Genomic DNA, 19,109 nt, shown 5'->3' on the forward strand with positions numbered 1-19,109 from the left:
ATTCGGCTTTATATCTTTCGCCAGCAAATTACCATTCTTAAAGGCATAATGCATCCCAGTTTATATGGGGAGAGTGAAAAATCCCTCTATGAACTTCTTAAGTTATTTATCTTTTATTACTCCAGTCAGAAAGCCAATGAATCCATCACCTCCTGTCTTTTTGGTGCAGTTAGTTTGACAACATGATAAGTTTCTTAGTGGGTTGGTTGTACATTTGATGGTGTTGGTTATATTGCATTTCTAATATACTTGTAGGGTTTCTATCGTTGTTATTTACTCTCTGGTTTCATAACCATGGTTGTTTGTATGTAGTAAGTTGACCATAGAGAGGTGCATAAGGCATTACTTTAGAGACAATATGAGCAAAAATTTGCATCAATGCAAACTTATAGTGCAATTTTACAGCATTAAAAGGACAGGTTTCATCTTTTCAGACCTTCAGGTTGAGTTATTACTGTATGATTTGGTTCTGACTGGACCAAATGGTATGTCTCTGGGTCTTTTTGTTTGGACTGGAGCTGTGATCAGGTGTGACCCGTTAGTAGCTGCCAGATTTCCAGATCAACATCACACTGTGTCATGATGACTGCGGCTCTGTGTCTGTGTACTGATATTGATAGATATAATATAGTAAAGTCTGGTTCAATATGATCAATTAAAGTCTTGGACTCCAAGTGCTGCACACATACAGATGCCACCTCAATAACAAATTTGAATGATGAAAAAATGATTATTCCCATTTCACATCTTTTTGTAAACATGTAAAAGTCAGGAGAAATTGAACAGATAAGGTACCAGAAAACACAAAATCAGGGGTGTCACAGTCCCAATGGCATGAATTGGATTGGAGTCAATACAAGCTTTTATTTTATTTTGTTATGTTTTATTATTATTATTATTTTATTGATCTGCAATTTGTTTACACCACTTTGAGTGAATTTTGTATTTTTGTCTGATTTAATTCAAGCACTGCACCAAGTGATTATGTAACCCTATTTTTCACAAATTATTTAAGTAAAACAGAGCTATTACACTAGTATGAGTAGAAATTTTATTAAATGTTTTACAGTGTTAGCTATATTAAGTTAAATGGAACAGGCTGCATGTCCATAGCTGGCTCTTTTTTAGTGTTGGCAGTGCACAGGACATCAAATCCAGAGCGCTTCTTGCCACCACTTATTGTTGCTATGATAAAAAAATGAATCCTCTGTAAAATCTGTAACGTTGTTCTAAGATAGCACCATGTGCTTTATATTTCCATAAAGCACGTATTTCCATTTCCCTATATTTCAAGGAAATGCACAGAAAACAGGAAGACAGTGTAAACAAATCCTGTCCAGACACAGGCTGCAGCTGCAGACCTGAAAACCACCCTCGTAAAAGATGAAGAAAGACAAGTTAGATCAGTTCTCTTCTCCTATTGTCAAAAGCTCCAGATATCTAGTAGTTATTCTGTGTAATTACGTATGTTGTCCATATCCATATTGCACAAGAAAGTCAAGAAATATAATAGAGTAATGATATAAATCACAATGAGGAAAGATAAAATATGATAATGTTTAAAATGAAAAGGTAAAGGGATGCATCTTAAATCAAGCTCCCCCGTCAAATCATTTTTTCAAGTTTACACATACACAGCAAAAACTGGAGTGTTAATTTCTCAGTGTTAAGTTGATTTAACTCCCTAAGTGTAATTTTAACTCCACCCTGAGTTATGTGGTTTTCAGTGTAAGAGTTGTTTGACAGTGTTGATCCCATCAACTCTGCAGAGAGTTGATTGATGTAAGCTCCATCTACTTTCATTTTAAAATTTGAATAATTTTCCCATGATGCCCTCATGCAGAGTGTTCATATATGTTTTAGATGTTTTGAATTGTGTTTGGATATGTTTCAGTGTTGCCAGATGTACGATAACTATCGTATTTGTATGATAATTTTGTCCTCTGTACGATGTACGATCAATAGTTTAAAAAAACTGTTAATATATGATAATTTTGCCATTTCAAATGTATCCACAACCAAACACTGATCGAGATTTGAGAGCAACTAATCACATCATCTTGACTGAGATGGGATCACATCAGCACCATACAGCACCTGACTGACACACCCTCTGCTCTCATGTCAGGCTCTACCTGCCAATCAAAACATCACCTGTCATCCTGCTCACGCATGCGGCTTGCGGCTCGTGCACCTCACACGTAAACTTAAAAAACGGAAGTACTGTTTTGCATTATGGACTACACTCGACCATGCTGTGTGAGGCACACAGTTGCCGTCTTGTATACTCCCTTCTGCATCAGTGCTCTGTGCAAGGCAAAGCTTTGTGGTATTTAGGTCATTGCTCATGTTTCTGTACATGTCCGATAGTTTTTTGTAAAATATGATAATTTCAAAGCTGCAGTACGATATTGCTGTTTTTTTCATCTGGCAACACTGATATGTTTAGATGATGCCTATTGTACAGTAATCATTGCTTGGAGTCTTTTGTTCATGTTTCTGGTGGATTATTGAAGATTTTTAAGTTTTTAAACTTTCCACCATGAGTGAAATTGTTTTCTGAGTAAGTGACTACCTGCCATTGGCAGCAAAGTGTATTATGTGTGTATAGCAACAGGGCTGCATGAGTGAGCAAAGTGTAAGTGTATATCACTTACCATAAATCTCATTTAAGTAGCAGCCTTGTGAAATTGCCTAATTATTACATTTAAGCAATTGACTGATTATGTTATCAATCAATCTGCTGAAACACATCAGAAAAGAATGATCTTACTATGGTGTTAAAGAACCCCTTTATGTGTTGAAAAGTAACACTTAAATAATACAATGCATCACTATTGGAGAACTATATAAACTCAGCTTAGGTGTCAAATTTAACACTATGGGAGTTGAATTAACACTGAAATAGAGTGGATTTGTCATTACAGAAGAATAGATAACTAACACAACTGTGAGTAATTTTTACACTCCTCAGAGTTGATTAAACTGTGGTGTTAAGTTTTATTAACCCTGTACAGTGTTAGCCAGTGTTAATTTTTCACTCAATTTTGAGTTAATTGTACTCTAAAATTTTAACACTGGGCAAAGAGTTAATTTAACACCAATTCTGATCAGCACTAAATACACTCGGACCCAATGTTAAATTTAACTCTTTAAGTGTTGATTTAACACTGCAAAATTTGCTGTGTACTGCTGTTGATAATGTAAAGCATGTTTTAACATTTCATTATGAACTTCTAAACTAGGTGTAACATGTAACAAAGTATCTTTCAGAAAAGAGATCATGACATACCAAAACAAGCTAATAAAATCATTTTTATTTTCAGATACAGAGCATTTGTCTCTTTGACCTCAATTCCACTTGTGAAATTGGTAGGTTTGGTTTGCATTAGTGTTTAAAAAAAAAGTGCAAGAAGGGCATACTTAAAGCCAAAAAAGCAAAGGAAAATGGATTTGTTGTATATAGAAATGCTAGCAGCTTAAAAGAAATATTGTCTTTACCCTTTCACACATTTCTTTGAAGCAGTGGGTGAGTTTTCAATTATTGAGCCCTAAACAATCAACCCATTGGTTTTTCTCCACTCTCTTGATTGAGCAGATGAAGAATGGTGTGGTTGTTGGAGGTCTGAGCACAAGGAGCTTTTAAGTCTGGATGAATCGGATGAAAGCAGCCACTGTGATGTTTGACTGTGTCAGCCCGGTAACCTAGATACTTCTCTTCTAATGACCCTATCGTCTTAAAGCAAGGTTATTTTTGTTTCTGACTTTAAAATATGATAAATCACTGACATTCTATTTGCAGCCACTATAATTAAAGTCAGGAAAAATTGAACCGATAAGGCACCAGAAAAATCATTTATTTTCCTTTAAATGTCTGGAGATGTCCCGTGACCCACCTTTTATGCTACATCACAAGACCTTTTTACATTTTTACATTCACTTTCTATGTTTTTTCACCAATCAGTGCCAGAGCTTGTCAACACCACACTACAGACACCTCAGACATTCCTGCCTCTAAGAATGGTCTATTTTCTATGTATGGTCTATTTTTTCCTTGATTATAGCTGGTGTTAGAGGCACTGTGCTGTACCTTCCTGATCTAAATATAAACTAGTGGGAATATATAAACAGAATACAATGATGGGCATTCAACCAACAGCAAGGTCAAAGCCTGACCTTTTACCTGGACTCATAGCCTCACAGTCCACTCCCTGGCTTTAGGCGGAGGAAAGGAAGACTGAGGAAAGAGGAAGTGCTTTAGCACCCTCAGTGGAGTCTTGTATGGGAGGGACACTTGGACTTGAGGGACTTGGAAGTTCCTGTGAATAACTTGTCTCATCATATCTGTCTTTCTGGCTTTTCCTGCTGGTTTCCTTCCCTGATATCTCTAGTTTCCCTTAAACTCACCATTCTTCCCTTCTTGGAACTCTAGTGACGAATCTAAGTTACCAGTATTTCAGGCTAATTTTAGTGGCAGCTGAGTTTTTACAGCTTTGTTACATAAGATTACGCCTGACCTGTGTATTGTCCTGTGGGGATTCCCAATATTTCTCATCGTTTAAATGTGTAATCTGAAATGGCCCCTTTTGTTGGTACATTTACTCATTGATTTACCCTTTACATTCAAGGCCATGTTCACATGGAGACAGTCTCCTAAAAACAAAATTATTTTTCATTTTTAGAGTTAAAGTCACATATTCAGAGAATGTAATGGAATTTTCCATTACAAGAACAACATTTTTATTACAGCAACCATGCACACAGATCAGCAAAAACAGCTAAAAAGGTTTCCATGCCAACCCAGTAATTAGCTGGTGTTGCTACTCCAAGTGACCCTAAACTATGAAGCAAAATAATTTCAAGAAAATGTTGACTGGGAGTGAGCAGTACAAGTAGAACTCACAAATCTTTGAAGTGTGTTATTTTTTATTTTATCCTCAGGCCCTAACCCTAACCTTTAGGATTCAGGTGCCTGACCCTAACCCCCCTGGGGTTATCTTTACACTATAAAACGCAACATCAATTTAGATCAGAAACATTAAGTTGAATTAAGTCAGATTTTTGTAACCTGTTCTAAATACTTACTATAAACAAGTTACTTGTACTTCTTGGCCATAACAGCTAAAGGGCTCAATTTACTTTAGTTTATTTGATTTAAACAAATTAAGTCAATAGGAGGATAAAATTGAGCTGTGTTTACTTAAAAATCCAAAACAGCTCTTTCAATTAGTATTAAGTGAACAGTATTCAAACAATTTAAGTATTTTTGTTATAACTCAAATTATTTGAGTTTTGACAAATCTGCAGTTTTCCCAGAATGCCTTTGGGTACTAAACCTTTATGCACTCTATTTGCTGCTGCTGTCTTGGCCTGGACACTTTTGTAGGTATTTCATAAAATTTCAGATTTTCCCCAACCTAAAACCTGCTACAGAGATGTGATTGTGTTTGTCTGTGTCTGACTATTACTTTGGTAAACAACAGAGTCCTCTGAAAGCAGGGATGGTGTCTGGGAATCCCTGATCATCCTCAGGTCTTGTGATTGAGTTTAAAGGCTCTAACTGACGACATCCGACTTTCAAAACAGGCTCCATTTCACATGAACTCCCCCTTCTCTCAGGGATCATGACAGTAAAATTAATCAGCATTTACATTCTCCTTATTTATGACTCATGCTACTTCAGCCCTGCAGCCACATGCCCTTTAAGGACATTGCTCTCATCTGAGGAGGTGTTTTGACAGATGTAATGAAGTTCCTTCAGCCTGAAGCAACACAAATAACAGCTCATGACTGATAGCTGTTTCTTGTTCCTGCTCTTTTATTGAGTCTGCCTTATCCTACTTTTTTGCCCCCCTTTTCATGCACAGTACAGGAGCGTGTGTTTCCATGTGTGTGCGTGTGCAAGGTCACATTCTTGGCCTCCCTCGTCAGTCTACGCCAGCCTCAACACCCTCCCCCCAAACAGTTCGTCCTCATCCCTCCCATTTGACACACTCTTTCCTTGGTTTCCTTTGTGGAGCCTGGTACTGTACTGCTGCGTGCTGGAATTTACTCCATTAATATTTCACACCTTTAACTCAAAGGGAATACACCCAAAGGTGCCATCTGTTTCCCTTTGAAGCAGACAACCCTTCTTTTCTTATGATTGATATTCCTCATATTTTATATGATATTAACATTTTTTGGGACAGGTGAAATTTTTGCTCATTTTTTGTTGTTGATTTGCTTTAGACTTTATTTTTAATCATCTTGATATCAGAAAGTTTTCTTTCTCATCTCCATGATATCATTATCAGTCATTTTAGTTACACCAGAACTTGGAAAGTGCTTGTGATAGTTCAAGAGTTCTTTCTGTTGATATCTATCTATGTAGCCATGGTACTTTGAGCAGGAAACAACTGCATGGAGGGGAATTTACAACAGGAAGTCAGCTTGCTAACTCCCTGAGTTACAACAACAGTCTCCCCTTTACCATAGAAAGAAAGCTTAGGGGGGGTACAGTTATTTTTCTTTTTTTAGCTCTATTTTTCAGCAGATTGGTATGTATTGCATCACCTATTGTGCAGAAAATATCTGGTATTTCTTTTTATAGAAAATAGGCCATCAAGCTTTTTGTATTTTCCATCATTTAATGCATTTTAACAAGAGAAAGACTTCAAGTAGTCTATATATTTATATTTTTAAAAGAGCAAGACGCAAGTGTAAGCAAAAAATAGCACATCACATAATCAATCAAACTGAAAATTGACATGAATATGAGCCTATTTTACAATAAACAGACTAGGTAGTTGTAGTAGTCATCATTCCAAGAAAAGGAGTCCAGATACCCGAATCAACAACAGTTTGTTTCATATATTCTAGTTAGGGTTAAGATAAATAAGGAACGAAACAATCTAATAGCTCTATCATAAGTGCATTAAAGTAAAGAGATGGTCAATGGAAAGAAAGGACTGATTTTCATGGCCTACACAAGCTGGGTTAGCTCACCTTTGACCTAGTTCATTCTAGAAGGTGTTGCAGTGATTGGTGAGCCAAAGCTTCATTTAAATTCAGTTCAGTCAAGACCACTTTTTCAAGAAACACACATGATTTGCAGCTATGATTGTAATTTTGATAAGCAGATATTAATTAGCACTTATTGCTGTTATTTATGCTTGGCGGTGTTGCATGAGCCTAAGTGGAAGGCCTTAAGCAGGAACAGCACGTGCTCTTTCTATGCTGATAAGGAAAGCATAAGACAGAGAGAGAAGCAGCAAAACCCCCCAGAGCAGACCAGGAATCATTGACAACAGAATGGCATTGATTAAATCAGAAGCAGAATAAAAGAGGAGCTGGGATGGAGGAGGGTTGCAAGAGCAGCTTGTAGAGAGTGTGGCAGAGCAAAGAGCAAATTGGCTGACTGTCAGCTGATGAAAGGTGTGTGGGATCAGCTGATCTCAGTTATGGCAGCGCTTAATTCCATGGCCTGCTTGAACTAATGCTATATGCTTGATTTGATGTTTGGTTGGGTTTTAACAAAAAAAAAAAAAGGCTATTTTCAATAAAGGCCTTGGGTTGGACCGGCTATAGTCCAGTAACATTCAAGGTAGCATCTTCTCATCCTCTCAGCAGCAGCCATCTACCTGAGTCTTGTGACATCATTTAAAGGTGATGCAGCAGGAGCTCTGCATGCACTGCAGGCATGGTGCATTCAAGACTACCAGACAATCCAGTGGTGTTTCAGCACTGCTTAACCCATTCTTTTATTTCTCACATGAAAATCAGTCCAAAACAATTCACAAAGCAGAGAAGAAAAGAAAAAGAAGTGGAGCTATTGGTTGCTTATCATACTGAACAGTTAGAAATAAACCTTACCCTCTTACTAGAATGAGCTGCATGCATTTCCTCCACACAGACCTCCATAATTTTTCTGTCCCGAAATGGTGGAGAAAATCATTCCTGCTGTAGAAGTAAATGCAAGGACATTATTCCAGCTATATGTGAATGATTTCTATGGTTGTTTGGCTGGAAGGTTTTGTATTATGACATCATGTTGTACTAGAAAAACAGGAAAATGGCACTTTTTGGTCATTAACCTACAAACACCTTTAGTAGTCTAAGTTAATAACACTCTGAATCAAGGAGAGAAAAACATGTCTTAATTTATTTTTTCATCATGATTATCTCAGAATTTCTTAGTAAATTGAGACAAATCTGCCCTTTTCTGTCACATTTTTAAATTCCACCATTTTAGATTTAAAACTGTAGGAAAATTTGGATAGATAGTAGATTAGGGCATAAACTAAAAAAATAACTTGTTATGGATTGAAAAGAAAATAAGAGAAAAGTCAAATGTTCTTATATTAAATATATTGTATTTTATTAACTAATTATGGACCTTGATCAATTGTGTTTTTTTTTTTTAAGATTTATTTTGGGCATTTTTGTGCCTTTATTTGATAGAAGAGGACAGTGGATAGAGTTGGAAACAGGGATGAGACCAGGGGAGAGACATGCAGTAAAGGGCCTCAGGTCAGATTCGAATCCGGGCTGTACTTGTACATGGGGCGCGCCTTAAACCACTAAGCCACCAGCACCCCATCAATTGTGATTTAAGCATCAATACTAACAGCACTTGTCTTAAGCATACTGCTCACACCAAAGTGTTTTTCCACATCAGTCCCTCCCTGCGACCTGAACCTATGTTTCATTTGAAATGATCCACTAAGAATCTACATCAGTAACTACAGTAGTTGAAATGATATCTAGGGTAATGGAAACGATTGTATGAATAGGGTGCCCACGCGGTCCCAAGGCCAATGAATCAGCCCTGGCTGAGTATCTGTCCCTACCCGGCTAGGTTTACCCCCGTCTGGGTGTCAGGGGAGATGGAGACAGTCTGTATAAACTCTATATGGGTGTATATTTTGTTATCTTAAGGTGTCTGGTTTTCCGACGTCTTTCTGCAGTGATAATTTTCAGTCCCTGAATGAACCGTGCACAGACACATATACGTGATGCCAGTTATCAGATAGCCCAAATAGAGTTTGATGAAAGTAGGGCAGACAGTGAGGGTGAGGGAGTGAACGTTTGATAGCAAAGTAAGACCTCAACCAGGTGGTCACATCAAAGGAACTCGCACACAATCACAGTCACAACCGGGCACACCCACACATACATGCTTCAACATACTGACACATTTTTGGCCATGCTGTGAAGAATAAAGCATAGGGAAATGTTTTACGCAGACCATTTGATAGTTGACTCTTACATATTGTTTATATACGCTGTTTGAAGTCCTCCCAAAACTCTCCTCCGCCCCTCGTTCTTCACCTCCTCTGTCTCCATTTCTAGGTCAGTGTGTTGGCAGGTAACCCTCTCCCGACTCAGATTAAGGTTCACGCTACTGGCACGCTGCAAATTTGTTTCACAGAACAGGTATTTGGCAAGATTTCTTTCCTGAAGTATGAGAAATCCATTGTTTAGACCGTCTTCTCCACCCTTCAGGATATATTCTGTCATATCCAGGTTACTGTCTGCATCTTGCCCCCTTATCACAGGTACACCAGAGGAAGACAGAGAAAAAATACACTGAGATGTCTTTGTGATAGACATACTGACCTAGATGGTCAGCGTTTGTATTTCTTAGAGAGCAGATGAAATCACATGCGTGCATAAAGTCGTTAATTTGATTCAGAAGCCACGTGAGCCGAGCAGGTGTGAGAGGAAGGTTTGCTGAATTGTGAAACTTTTAAAGGATGTTTGTTTTCCTGTAACACAACTAAACCCTCATTTACAACGTCGTTTAAGAGGTCATTTCACAATTGCAGAAGCACAGACTAAAAAGCTAAAGACGCGGGAATTCAGCCTTATCAGCAAACCTCAGGAGACCATAAAGTCAATTGGGCGTGATGAGCACAATGCTATCAGCAGGCTGCAATAAGCCAGTGTACATTACCACCACATGCTGGAGCAATCAGTGTGATTGGTCGACTTTTCAAGTGTGAGCTTAGTGTGAAATGAAACGGAGATACAGGAACATATGAACTCATTCTCAGGTAATGAGTAACCTTCTTTAAGCACATTTGTGAAAGCATGTCACTGAAGTTATCTTACTGTTTTTAAAAGAGTTTTTCTGTCAAACAGGCACAACACTTATTTGTATTGTAGCCTTATAACTATGCATTGCATGGTTAGCTAACAGCTGTGCATTTACAGCACATACTGAAACATTTGCATTTAAACCAACCAGTGATTTTGACTCCAATATTAACTTTACTTTTAGCTCTGATTTAGTCTTGTGCTACTTCTGAGAAAAAAATTGCTTTCTTCATTAAAAAAAGACTCCTTATGGTTGATGACTAGATGTTAACTTGTGGGTGTTCCTCAGAGAAGTAGAATGAACCAAAACAGGCAAGTAGAAGGGTGTCAAACAAGTTATAAGTTGGTGTCTCAGTGACCTCTTCACAGTCCTACGGTGGTTAGATCCTTGTTGAGCTGAGCTCCAGAGATCCTGTGGGAGGACTGGACAAAGATCCAAAAGGACAACCATCACTGCAGCCCTCTAACGATCTGGTATGAAAGCGTGGCTATGGAGCCTCTCTTCAGTGCAAAACATGAAAGCTTGCTAGGAGTTTGCAAAATAAACTCCATGTGAAAGCCAAGCAGGTTTAGCTTAATACACTTTAGGTGCTTTTGATTATGTTCCTTACACCTATTTGGTTAAAAGGAACTTGTATATGATGAAAAAGACACACATCAAAAAAATGTTGCCCATAAATTAAATTGAGTCCTTCCTGAATAATTTTCTAGTGATTTTTAGAGTTAGGGTTAGGGCAAAATACCACCTAATTATCAGAAAATTGCCACAATATTAGGAATTACTTGATAATTAATACATTATTACTAGATAAATATACTTCCTTAATGTAACCATATCCCAGAGTTATTACTTGTAAAATACCAACCTTTACAAGGCAATTATCAACTAATTCTTGAGAAATTACCTGATAATGACCACTTACTACTATAAAATTCCTAGGTTGTTAGGTCCCTCTTAAATAAAATGTCACCCTAAATTCTGGGGATTTTTCCAGTAAAGCTCATGTTTCTATTTATCATCACTTTGCATCATGAAAGTCACTCTTTTCAATACTTTTTTTATTCAATTTTCCCCCATTGCTGATGACTAAGCTTCTTCACATACCTCTTATAGGGTTATGCTTGATAAAATCTTAATCACCGTTATCCAATCTTTGAGTAATGACTCATGGATTCTATTGGCATGCATGCATTAATGTTTTAATTTTGTTACATAACATTTGCAGTGCATTCCTATTTTTCAGTAGTTAATGGCATTTATGCGTGCTTGTGTGTGTATTTGAATGTGTGCTGCATATTCCACTCCTGGCATAATGCATTAACACTAAAGCCATGTCATGGGTTGGACCATTTCTCATGGCTGAATGGCTGATGAAAGTGATATTGGCTGTGGGGAATAACTGAGAGCTTTCTGTGGTGCAGCAGAAAAGCAGTTTTTTACACCAGCATGTTTTTTCCACTCTCTTCATCTCAATGTCCTTTTGGCGTCCCACGTGTGCCTTGAAGTGCCACATTATATTTCCTTTATGAATAATTTCATTCTTCTGATCCTGTCCTTGGTGATTTCATTATCTCACTCTTCTGTAGGCTTCACTTCTGCAATGTCTTTAGCTGTGTGTGGACAAGGACAGGTGGATTGGCTGCATTGGCATTGTGTTATATAACTGGCAGTGATGCTCTGTGTCTAGACAGGGTGAGGCAGGTGTAAACAGAGTGGAGGAGGAAGGAAGGTGACAGCAAAAAGAGGCAAAAAAACGATGTGAGATAAAGAATAAAAGCGTGTTAGAGATGGTAGCTGTGATTCTGAAGCACTCAGATATTCACAGAGTGCTGGAGCTAGTGTCAGAAAGCACTTTCACACACACTTCCACACATATAAGCACACACACACTGGCAGAATAGAATATGAGAGCATTGCAGCACTGGTTGGATGTGTCCCAACAGCTACCGCACTGATGCTTGCTGCAGCAGATGGGAGTGAACAGTCCAGGCAGGAGCAGAAGAGAGCAGGATAGAGAGGTAGGAAGAAATAAATCAAGTATAGAGGATAGAGCAGGGAAAGTAGCTATAGATGCTTTGCATTCTTTAATCTAGTAGCAGCAGAAAGGAGAGGGATAGTTAAGGCACAATCATCAAGAAGATCAGGAACAGGTGTGGAGAGGAGGCAGGAGTAAACAGAGTCATTGGATGCTAACCGGCATGTCTCGCTCTATGAGACTGCTGCTGCTGCAGAGGTCGTTCAGTGACCACATCAGGTCCTCCACATCCAAAGCACGAGACATGCTCAGCAAGACAGCACGGGAGAGTCACCTAGCAGGTGAGTGACGAAGGCTGAAACTTACAGATAGGTGTCTGAATATGTACAGTCCATACATGTTCGCTTGCCTGAGTTGTGCATGAAACTGAATGAATATGCTCTGTTATCTCTATAGTGAAGTTTTAGATTTTAAAATATGATAAACAACAGGATGGTATATCGGCATTGTTCTTGTCGTAGAGAGAAAAAGCAATACTCTGCAAAGCTTCTGCAGAATGTGTTTGACAAACTGATCAATAGGCAGCGTTTAATGGATGCATAGTGATGCTGCAGAAAAGAGGCGTTGACTACTACTACATTTATAGCTCTGTTTGTATTCTGTTTTTTTGCTGATATTTACATGTTTTTCATTTCTCATTTGTACTGGATGTTGATGCTGGTCATTTTTCTTTGCAATGTCACTCTGTAGATATTTCAGTCCTAGCCCTCCTCCCAAAGTTGCTTCAAAATCGGGTTTTGCCCATGTATAACTAATGAGTTAGTTTTGCACACACACGGCACTGAGTGCATTAGAATCCAGCTCCCCTGGCCAGCTTGCTTTTAAATAATACAGACAGTCCTCCATCACGTAAGAGCAGCAGCAAAGCAAATGGATTAACATGGCAGCTCTTGAGAAATGTTTGCTGCAGCAGCTGATATCATCTTCGAGCAACTTCAAAGTGCTTTCAGAAGGCGTGTGCTCATCTCAAAGGGTTGGCATTGACATCATGTTTGGGTGCATCACGTTTGAAATCTCGACATTTTCCAAGTCTGTTCAGGTGCTGCTTTTCAAAGGAGGTAACATCATTTTCCCTCTGAACCCAGAGGTCAGTGCCCCGTGGCCTAACCTCTATTGAAGTAAAGAGCACCAGGTGATAAATATCCACCTACAAACAGTGTCCAGGATGTTTCAGGCGGTTGCAAAATAGCTCAGTGTCCCACATGAAAGAGTTGAAAAAGTGGGTCAAGGAATTATGACAGGATCTAATTACAGCTCATTTGACATGTCACTAATTTCCTTCTTACTTTGCTCTTTTCTCATCGTCAACTTTGCTGGTTTTGACAAGAAATACATGTGTAACTGAGCCAGGATGTCTTAGTGGATTTATGCTTCAGAGTTCATGATCATAAATTGCAGAGACACATTGCACCAATAGAGCTGAAAGTATTTTCAGTCAGTGTTTTCTATTTATCTGCCATTCTGAAATTAAAACCATTTCTTAAAAGCTTTTTTTTTCTTTAGATGTTAGCTTAATTTTGAGTAAAATTTGAATTATCCTTATCCCAGAACCTTTTAACATTACCATGATTATGCTTATAGCTTATACCCCCTAACCATACAGTCCCTATAAAAAGTATTCACCCCCTTGGATGTTTGACCCTTTTATCAATTTTATAAATCAGTCACAGTCAACAGAATTTTGACTTTGATGATGTGAAGTAATGTCAATGAAACAAAAATATGTGAGGTAAAATAAGAGACTGAATAAATATTCAACCCCTTTAAAATGACTGACTTAATTCAACAGAGGCTCAGCCAACTGGTGCTAGTAGTCTCACAATCAGTGAAATTTGGATCACTTGAGTGCGGTGAATGTGTCTCAAGTGATTTTAGTATGGACACCTGTGTCTGGAAGTTCTAGTCAGTATTAGTAGTAATAGTAGTCAGTATTCCTGGCTACTATTACACCATGAAGACAAAAGAACACTGCAAGAAACTCAGAGAGGAGGTGAAGGAAAAGTGTATGTCAGGGGATGGATACAAAAAAATGTCCAAGGAACTGAACATATCCTGGGGTTCAGTTTAATCCATCATCAAAAAATGGAAGGAATATGGCAACTCTGCCTAGATCAGGCCATCCTCACAAACTGTGTTTGTGGTCTCTCTAGTGAGAGACCACCAAGACACCATTGACTACTCTGAAGGAGTTACAAACTTCCGCAGCTGAGATGGGAGAGACTGCATACAGTACAACAGCTGTTGCCTGGGTTCTGCACCAGTCGAAGCTTTATGGGAGTGTCATGTTGAAGAAAACTCATATTGCGGAAGAACATTCTTTGGTGTGATGAGACCAAAATGGTGCTTTTTGGACATCAGACAAGATGCTTTATTTTTTGGGCACAAAACACTGAACATCACCACAAACACACCATCCCCACTGTGAAGCACGGTGGTGGCAGCACCTTAGGGGATGCTTCTCAGCAGCCAGCCCTGGAAGGCTTGTAAAGGTCTGAATTAATCCTGAATGAGAATTTTATTCAGTCTTCAATTGAACTACAGCTTGGGAGATTTATTTTCCAGTACGACAAATGACCTTAAGCACACAGTGAAAGCTACACAAGAAATAGTTTAAAGACACCAAGGGAAATGTTGTGGAGTGGCCAAGTCAAAACCCAGACCTCAATACAACAGAGAATTTGTGGCTGGAATTGAAAAGGGATGTTCACACCCAATCCCTGTGCAACTTAGCAGAGCTTGAGCAGTTTTGCAAAGAAAAATGCAGTAAAATTGCAGTATCCAGATGTGCAAGGCTGATTGAGGCCTATCCACGCAGACTCAGTGCTGTGATTGCATCCAAAGATGAATCTATTAAACACTGACTTGAAGGGGATGAACATTTATGCATTCACTTTTTACGTTACATGTTTTTATTCAGTAGACACTTCTTTGTAGGAGTCTGTTTTCACTTTGATATTAAAGATTTTTTTTTTGTTTTTGGGAGGGTCAGAAAAGTCAAATTACATTTACAGTGATTTAGAAAATCAGGTAAAGGGTAAAACATCCAAGAGGGTGAATACTTTTTATAGTCACTGTATTTGCCATTTTTCTCTAATGTTATGCCTTGAAGCCAAAGTGATGTTTTAACACTGCACCAATGTCAAAGGTTGTAATTCTGAATAATGTAGGGAAACTAAAATGTTTGTTTATTTTACTTCTTCCAGATTGGCCTGAAAAGAAAACATATTGTGAAAATCTGAGCCATGGTTAACAAAAATGCATGATAATACATTCATACCGCTAATGTCAGGTTTCAATCACTGCATAGCTAACATAACTGTGAGCAAGGAATAAATGCCTTTTCCACTGATAATATGCTACACTTTAAACTTGATATTTTAATATTTAGCCTGTTTATAGTTTTAGTGGACGCTAAGAGGCTGCTAGATTAGTTGTCACATATTGGTAGCTGATAGAGTATTCAATGTACTGTATGTTGTAGACAAATATTGCCCAGTGTCTTTTCACCATGCAGTCAGATAGTAAGGTTTTGTTCTACAGATCACATTTTGAAAAATTACATCCTGGAACCAAGCTTTAAGTAGGCATCTGAGGCCCTCACACCTAGGAAAATCAGAAAATGTAAGAAAACGGTCTTGCCTGCAGGTATTCCAGACTGTACTGACTTTACCAGTGGCAAAATCTCCATGGAGACATAAACTAGGACTTGATATTGATTTTGACTGCAACATGAAAACAACTGTTATTGCATTTGACCCTGTATTACTCACATGCATTAGCGGCACAATCAGGGCATGCTCTCAAAGACTGCATGTCAGTTCTGTGCAGCATCACACATCCTGAAACTCAATCACCTTGTTGACATTTCCCACTCTTGTCATGCCTATGATCACATCACATTTTTACAGCTGAAGGGGGGAAATATGTTCCTGAGAACACTGACTTTATCCCTTGACAAAAACCAGCTGTCACTCACAGTCTTTGTGCGCCCTGGCTGTTGGAGACATCATCAAATAGCTCACTGCTGCGTCAGGCTTTTGTTCTTGGCGGTGAAGTTGTATGAGTGAAAACTTTAAGGGGCTAAAGCTTCAAGCAGAAGTCTTTTTCAAAACACATCTTTTAGGCCAAAGGTATGAAATTCCAGCAAAACAGTAATGGATACTGTATGTCTAAGGCTGCACACAAGTGTGGACTTCCAGCCTTTTCATCAGCTCATGATTGATGGTTTGGAGGATTTCAGTTTACCTGAGAAAAATATCTTTCATTCTAGACTTTACTTGTTCTGTAACACTCAAATCAATGAAACACAACCATAGAAAAGATACAAATGTGAACCATTGAAGTGCAGAGGATGGTTTGCTATGACTCAGCAGAAGAGAGTTTGGAGTGAGTGGCAGGCCTGAAATGGTTCAGAGACCACAGGGCAGGGCATGTAAAATCAGGGCTGATAGTGAGAAAGAAAGAAGGCAATGCCATTATCTCCCATCAGACCTTTTGTTGTTATAACTCAGACCATATTGTTAGGTTTACCATCACACAATTTTAGAACAAACTCTTTAATTTTGGGATTAACATTTAGATATTAGTTTAACCGATGAACTTTTTCTTGTTTGAAATCAATTCTGGGTGATCCAAAACAACAAGAGAAAAAAAATAATAATTGTAGGTCTTTCTTTCTGGTTAAAGGTGCAGTGTGTAATATTTAGCCTAGTAGCGTTTAGTAAAACAGGCAAATTTGGTTAAATGAAACATGATGTCTATAGGTAGGTCTATCCTAATTAGTGTTTATCCACCTGAAAAAAAATGTGGTTTTTTTTTAATATTGATTCAGAATAAGCAGTCTATTCATACATGGGGAGGGTCCCCTCCACGGACGCCGCCATCTTGAATTTTTGCATTTTGCATGTTTCTATGGTGCCACAGGAGTGACCAAATAACAAATACACTTTTTTTTTTAATTCCACTGGTTGCCACAGTTTTCACCAGAGAAACATGCAAATGCAATAAATTCAAGATGGCTGCGCACGTGGAGGGGACCCTCCCCATGTATGAATAGATTGCTTATTCTGAGTTAATGTTAAAGAAAAACACATTTTTTCAGGTGGATGAACACTAATTAGGATAGACCTACCTATAGACATCATGTTTCATTTAACCAAGTTTGTTTGTTTTACTAAATGCTACTAGGCTAAATATTACAACCTGCACCTTTAATTGCCAATTAAAAAAAAAGCACAGCTAACCATAAGACATAGAATTATTTGCACTGTTCACTTATCTCATACCACATTGCATGTGGTGAAATGAATAATCAACCACTTTATAGTAGTCCATTGGAAGCAAAAGATTGACTTAAACTGTACTTTTTCTGTCTCTAATGCAGAAATGCTCTCTTTAGCTGAACATCCTGCATGTATGGCATTTAAATGTCATGCCCACAGAAAACTCAAATAAAATACTGAGAAATACTGAATACAGACCTTGTTATGCTGCTCTGCCCTAGTTGGATGTAGTATTTGTTCATGTGAATATACTGCATTCATGTTACATTGCACTAGTATTTACATGAGTTTGTGTCCTGGATTTATAGCAGTAGAATTACAAATCCCCCTTACATCAGGTTTATCTACAATTTTCATTTTTGATTGTGTAACTACAGACTTACCTCTTCATAAAAATCTCTACTTTTCCTGCCATGACATCTTTACAGTTTTGTAGACTATGAGAGGTCCCCTTTAAGGTGAAGATGGCTGTTGTGTGGAAGAGAGGCCTTATTGTCTGCTTTGCTTTTTGATTAATTCACTATCATTAACTTTAGCGTCTGTTCAACACACACAAAGAACATTTTACCTTAGCTGTGAGAATGCAAAACCATTCAACCCATGTTGGTTCTTTGTGCAGATTGCTTCTGTTCAAATCAGTGTGATACTAAATATTTTAACACATTGAGTTGTTTTTTTTCTTTTTTTTTTTTCTTTTTTTTAAATCCCAGAACTTCCAATAAACCAGACCCAGGATCCATTTTATTGTGTTAGTTTTTTTGGATGCATAGAGTCTTACCAATTCAAGATTTTATAAACAATAAAATCTAGCCAGGGCTGGGAAATAAATAAATACCTTCACCTAGAAGAATTTTGTGCAATTTGTGTACTTTTTGAGTATTTTTTAAAATCAGAAATGTTACTTTTCTTACCTAAAATTATGGGGGAGTATTATACATTACATTTTACAAAGAATCCATTACTGAGGAAAAAAATAATTTAAAATGGAAAACATGAGATCTGAGCTCTCTGTTTACTGCATTAAACTGGACAGTTGTTTGGCTACTGACAGTCAGTGGTATAGAGTGATAGAATGACTTTACATTTCAAACAAAAGTCACTATGGCATTTAGCTTTTTTTTGTAAAGGTGTGTCTTAAATGGAATCCCAGCCTTTACAAACTATAAAATTACTATATAGGCACTGGCAGAGGAAATCCCACCTAGTACAGCTGAGATATCTATTTTTTTTTCTCTCTTTCTCTAACCAAAATGTTCTTGGCCCATCTGGTCATGGTAGATAGCTTATCACCAGAAAGTCTGCTTCTGTTTGCAGTTCCTGCCTGTCAAAAGGAAGTTTTTTATGAAAAGTGGTTCGCCTTGCTGGATGCTTTGGTGGCCGGACTTTCAAATAAACTTGAGTTAAGAAACACTTTTGTCTAATTAACATACTTTAAAAATATTTTATTTTATTTCAAATGTATGCCTTTTTTAGTCTCTAATAAAAATAGGATCAGTCCCTATACCGTAGCCGGCCAAAAGGGGGCGATTGAGATATTTTAGCTGAAAGCATAAGGGCTGTTATGTTCTCCATTACTGAGTTCAATGATAATGTTGTGTGCCCTGATTGGAGAAAAACCTGTGCAAGAAAAAGGTCTTTAGGTTTGATTCTCAGGCTGGAAAACGCTTGTGGTCAAAAGAAAACCATAGTTTTAATCAAAAATGAGCTTAAA

At 37.9% G+C, this 19,109-nt stretch overlaps 1 protein-coding gene across 2 annotated transcripts in view; it reads left to right on the plus strand.

Moving 5' to 3' along the window:
* The window catches only part of dlc1 (DLC1 Rho GTPase activating protein), a 112,425-nt gene that overhangs the window by 34,415 nt on the left and 58,901 nt on the right, over window positions 1–19,109 (plus strand). The window contains exon 1 of one of the 2 annotated variants that reach the window (XM_041784897.1): window positions 12,278–12,397. The exons of the other annotated variant lie outside the window; for it this stretch is intronic. Within the exon in view, the coding sequence (XP_041640831.1) occupies window positions 12,280–12,397 (118 nt within the window). The 5' untranslated portion in view covers window positions 12,278–12,279. Of the gene's footprint in view, window positions 1–12,277; window positions 12,398–19,109 lie in introns of those variants that run through there. 2 annotated transcript variants of the gene reach the window in all.

The sequence above is a fragment of the Cheilinus undulatus genome, linkage group 4, assembly GCF_018320785.1.
Source record: "Cheilinus undulatus linkage group 4, ASM1832078v1, whole genome shotgun sequence".
In the NCBI taxonomy this organism is placed as follows: domain Eukaryota; kingdom Metazoa; phylum Chordata; class Actinopteri; order Labriformes; family Labridae; genus Cheilinus; species Cheilinus undulatus.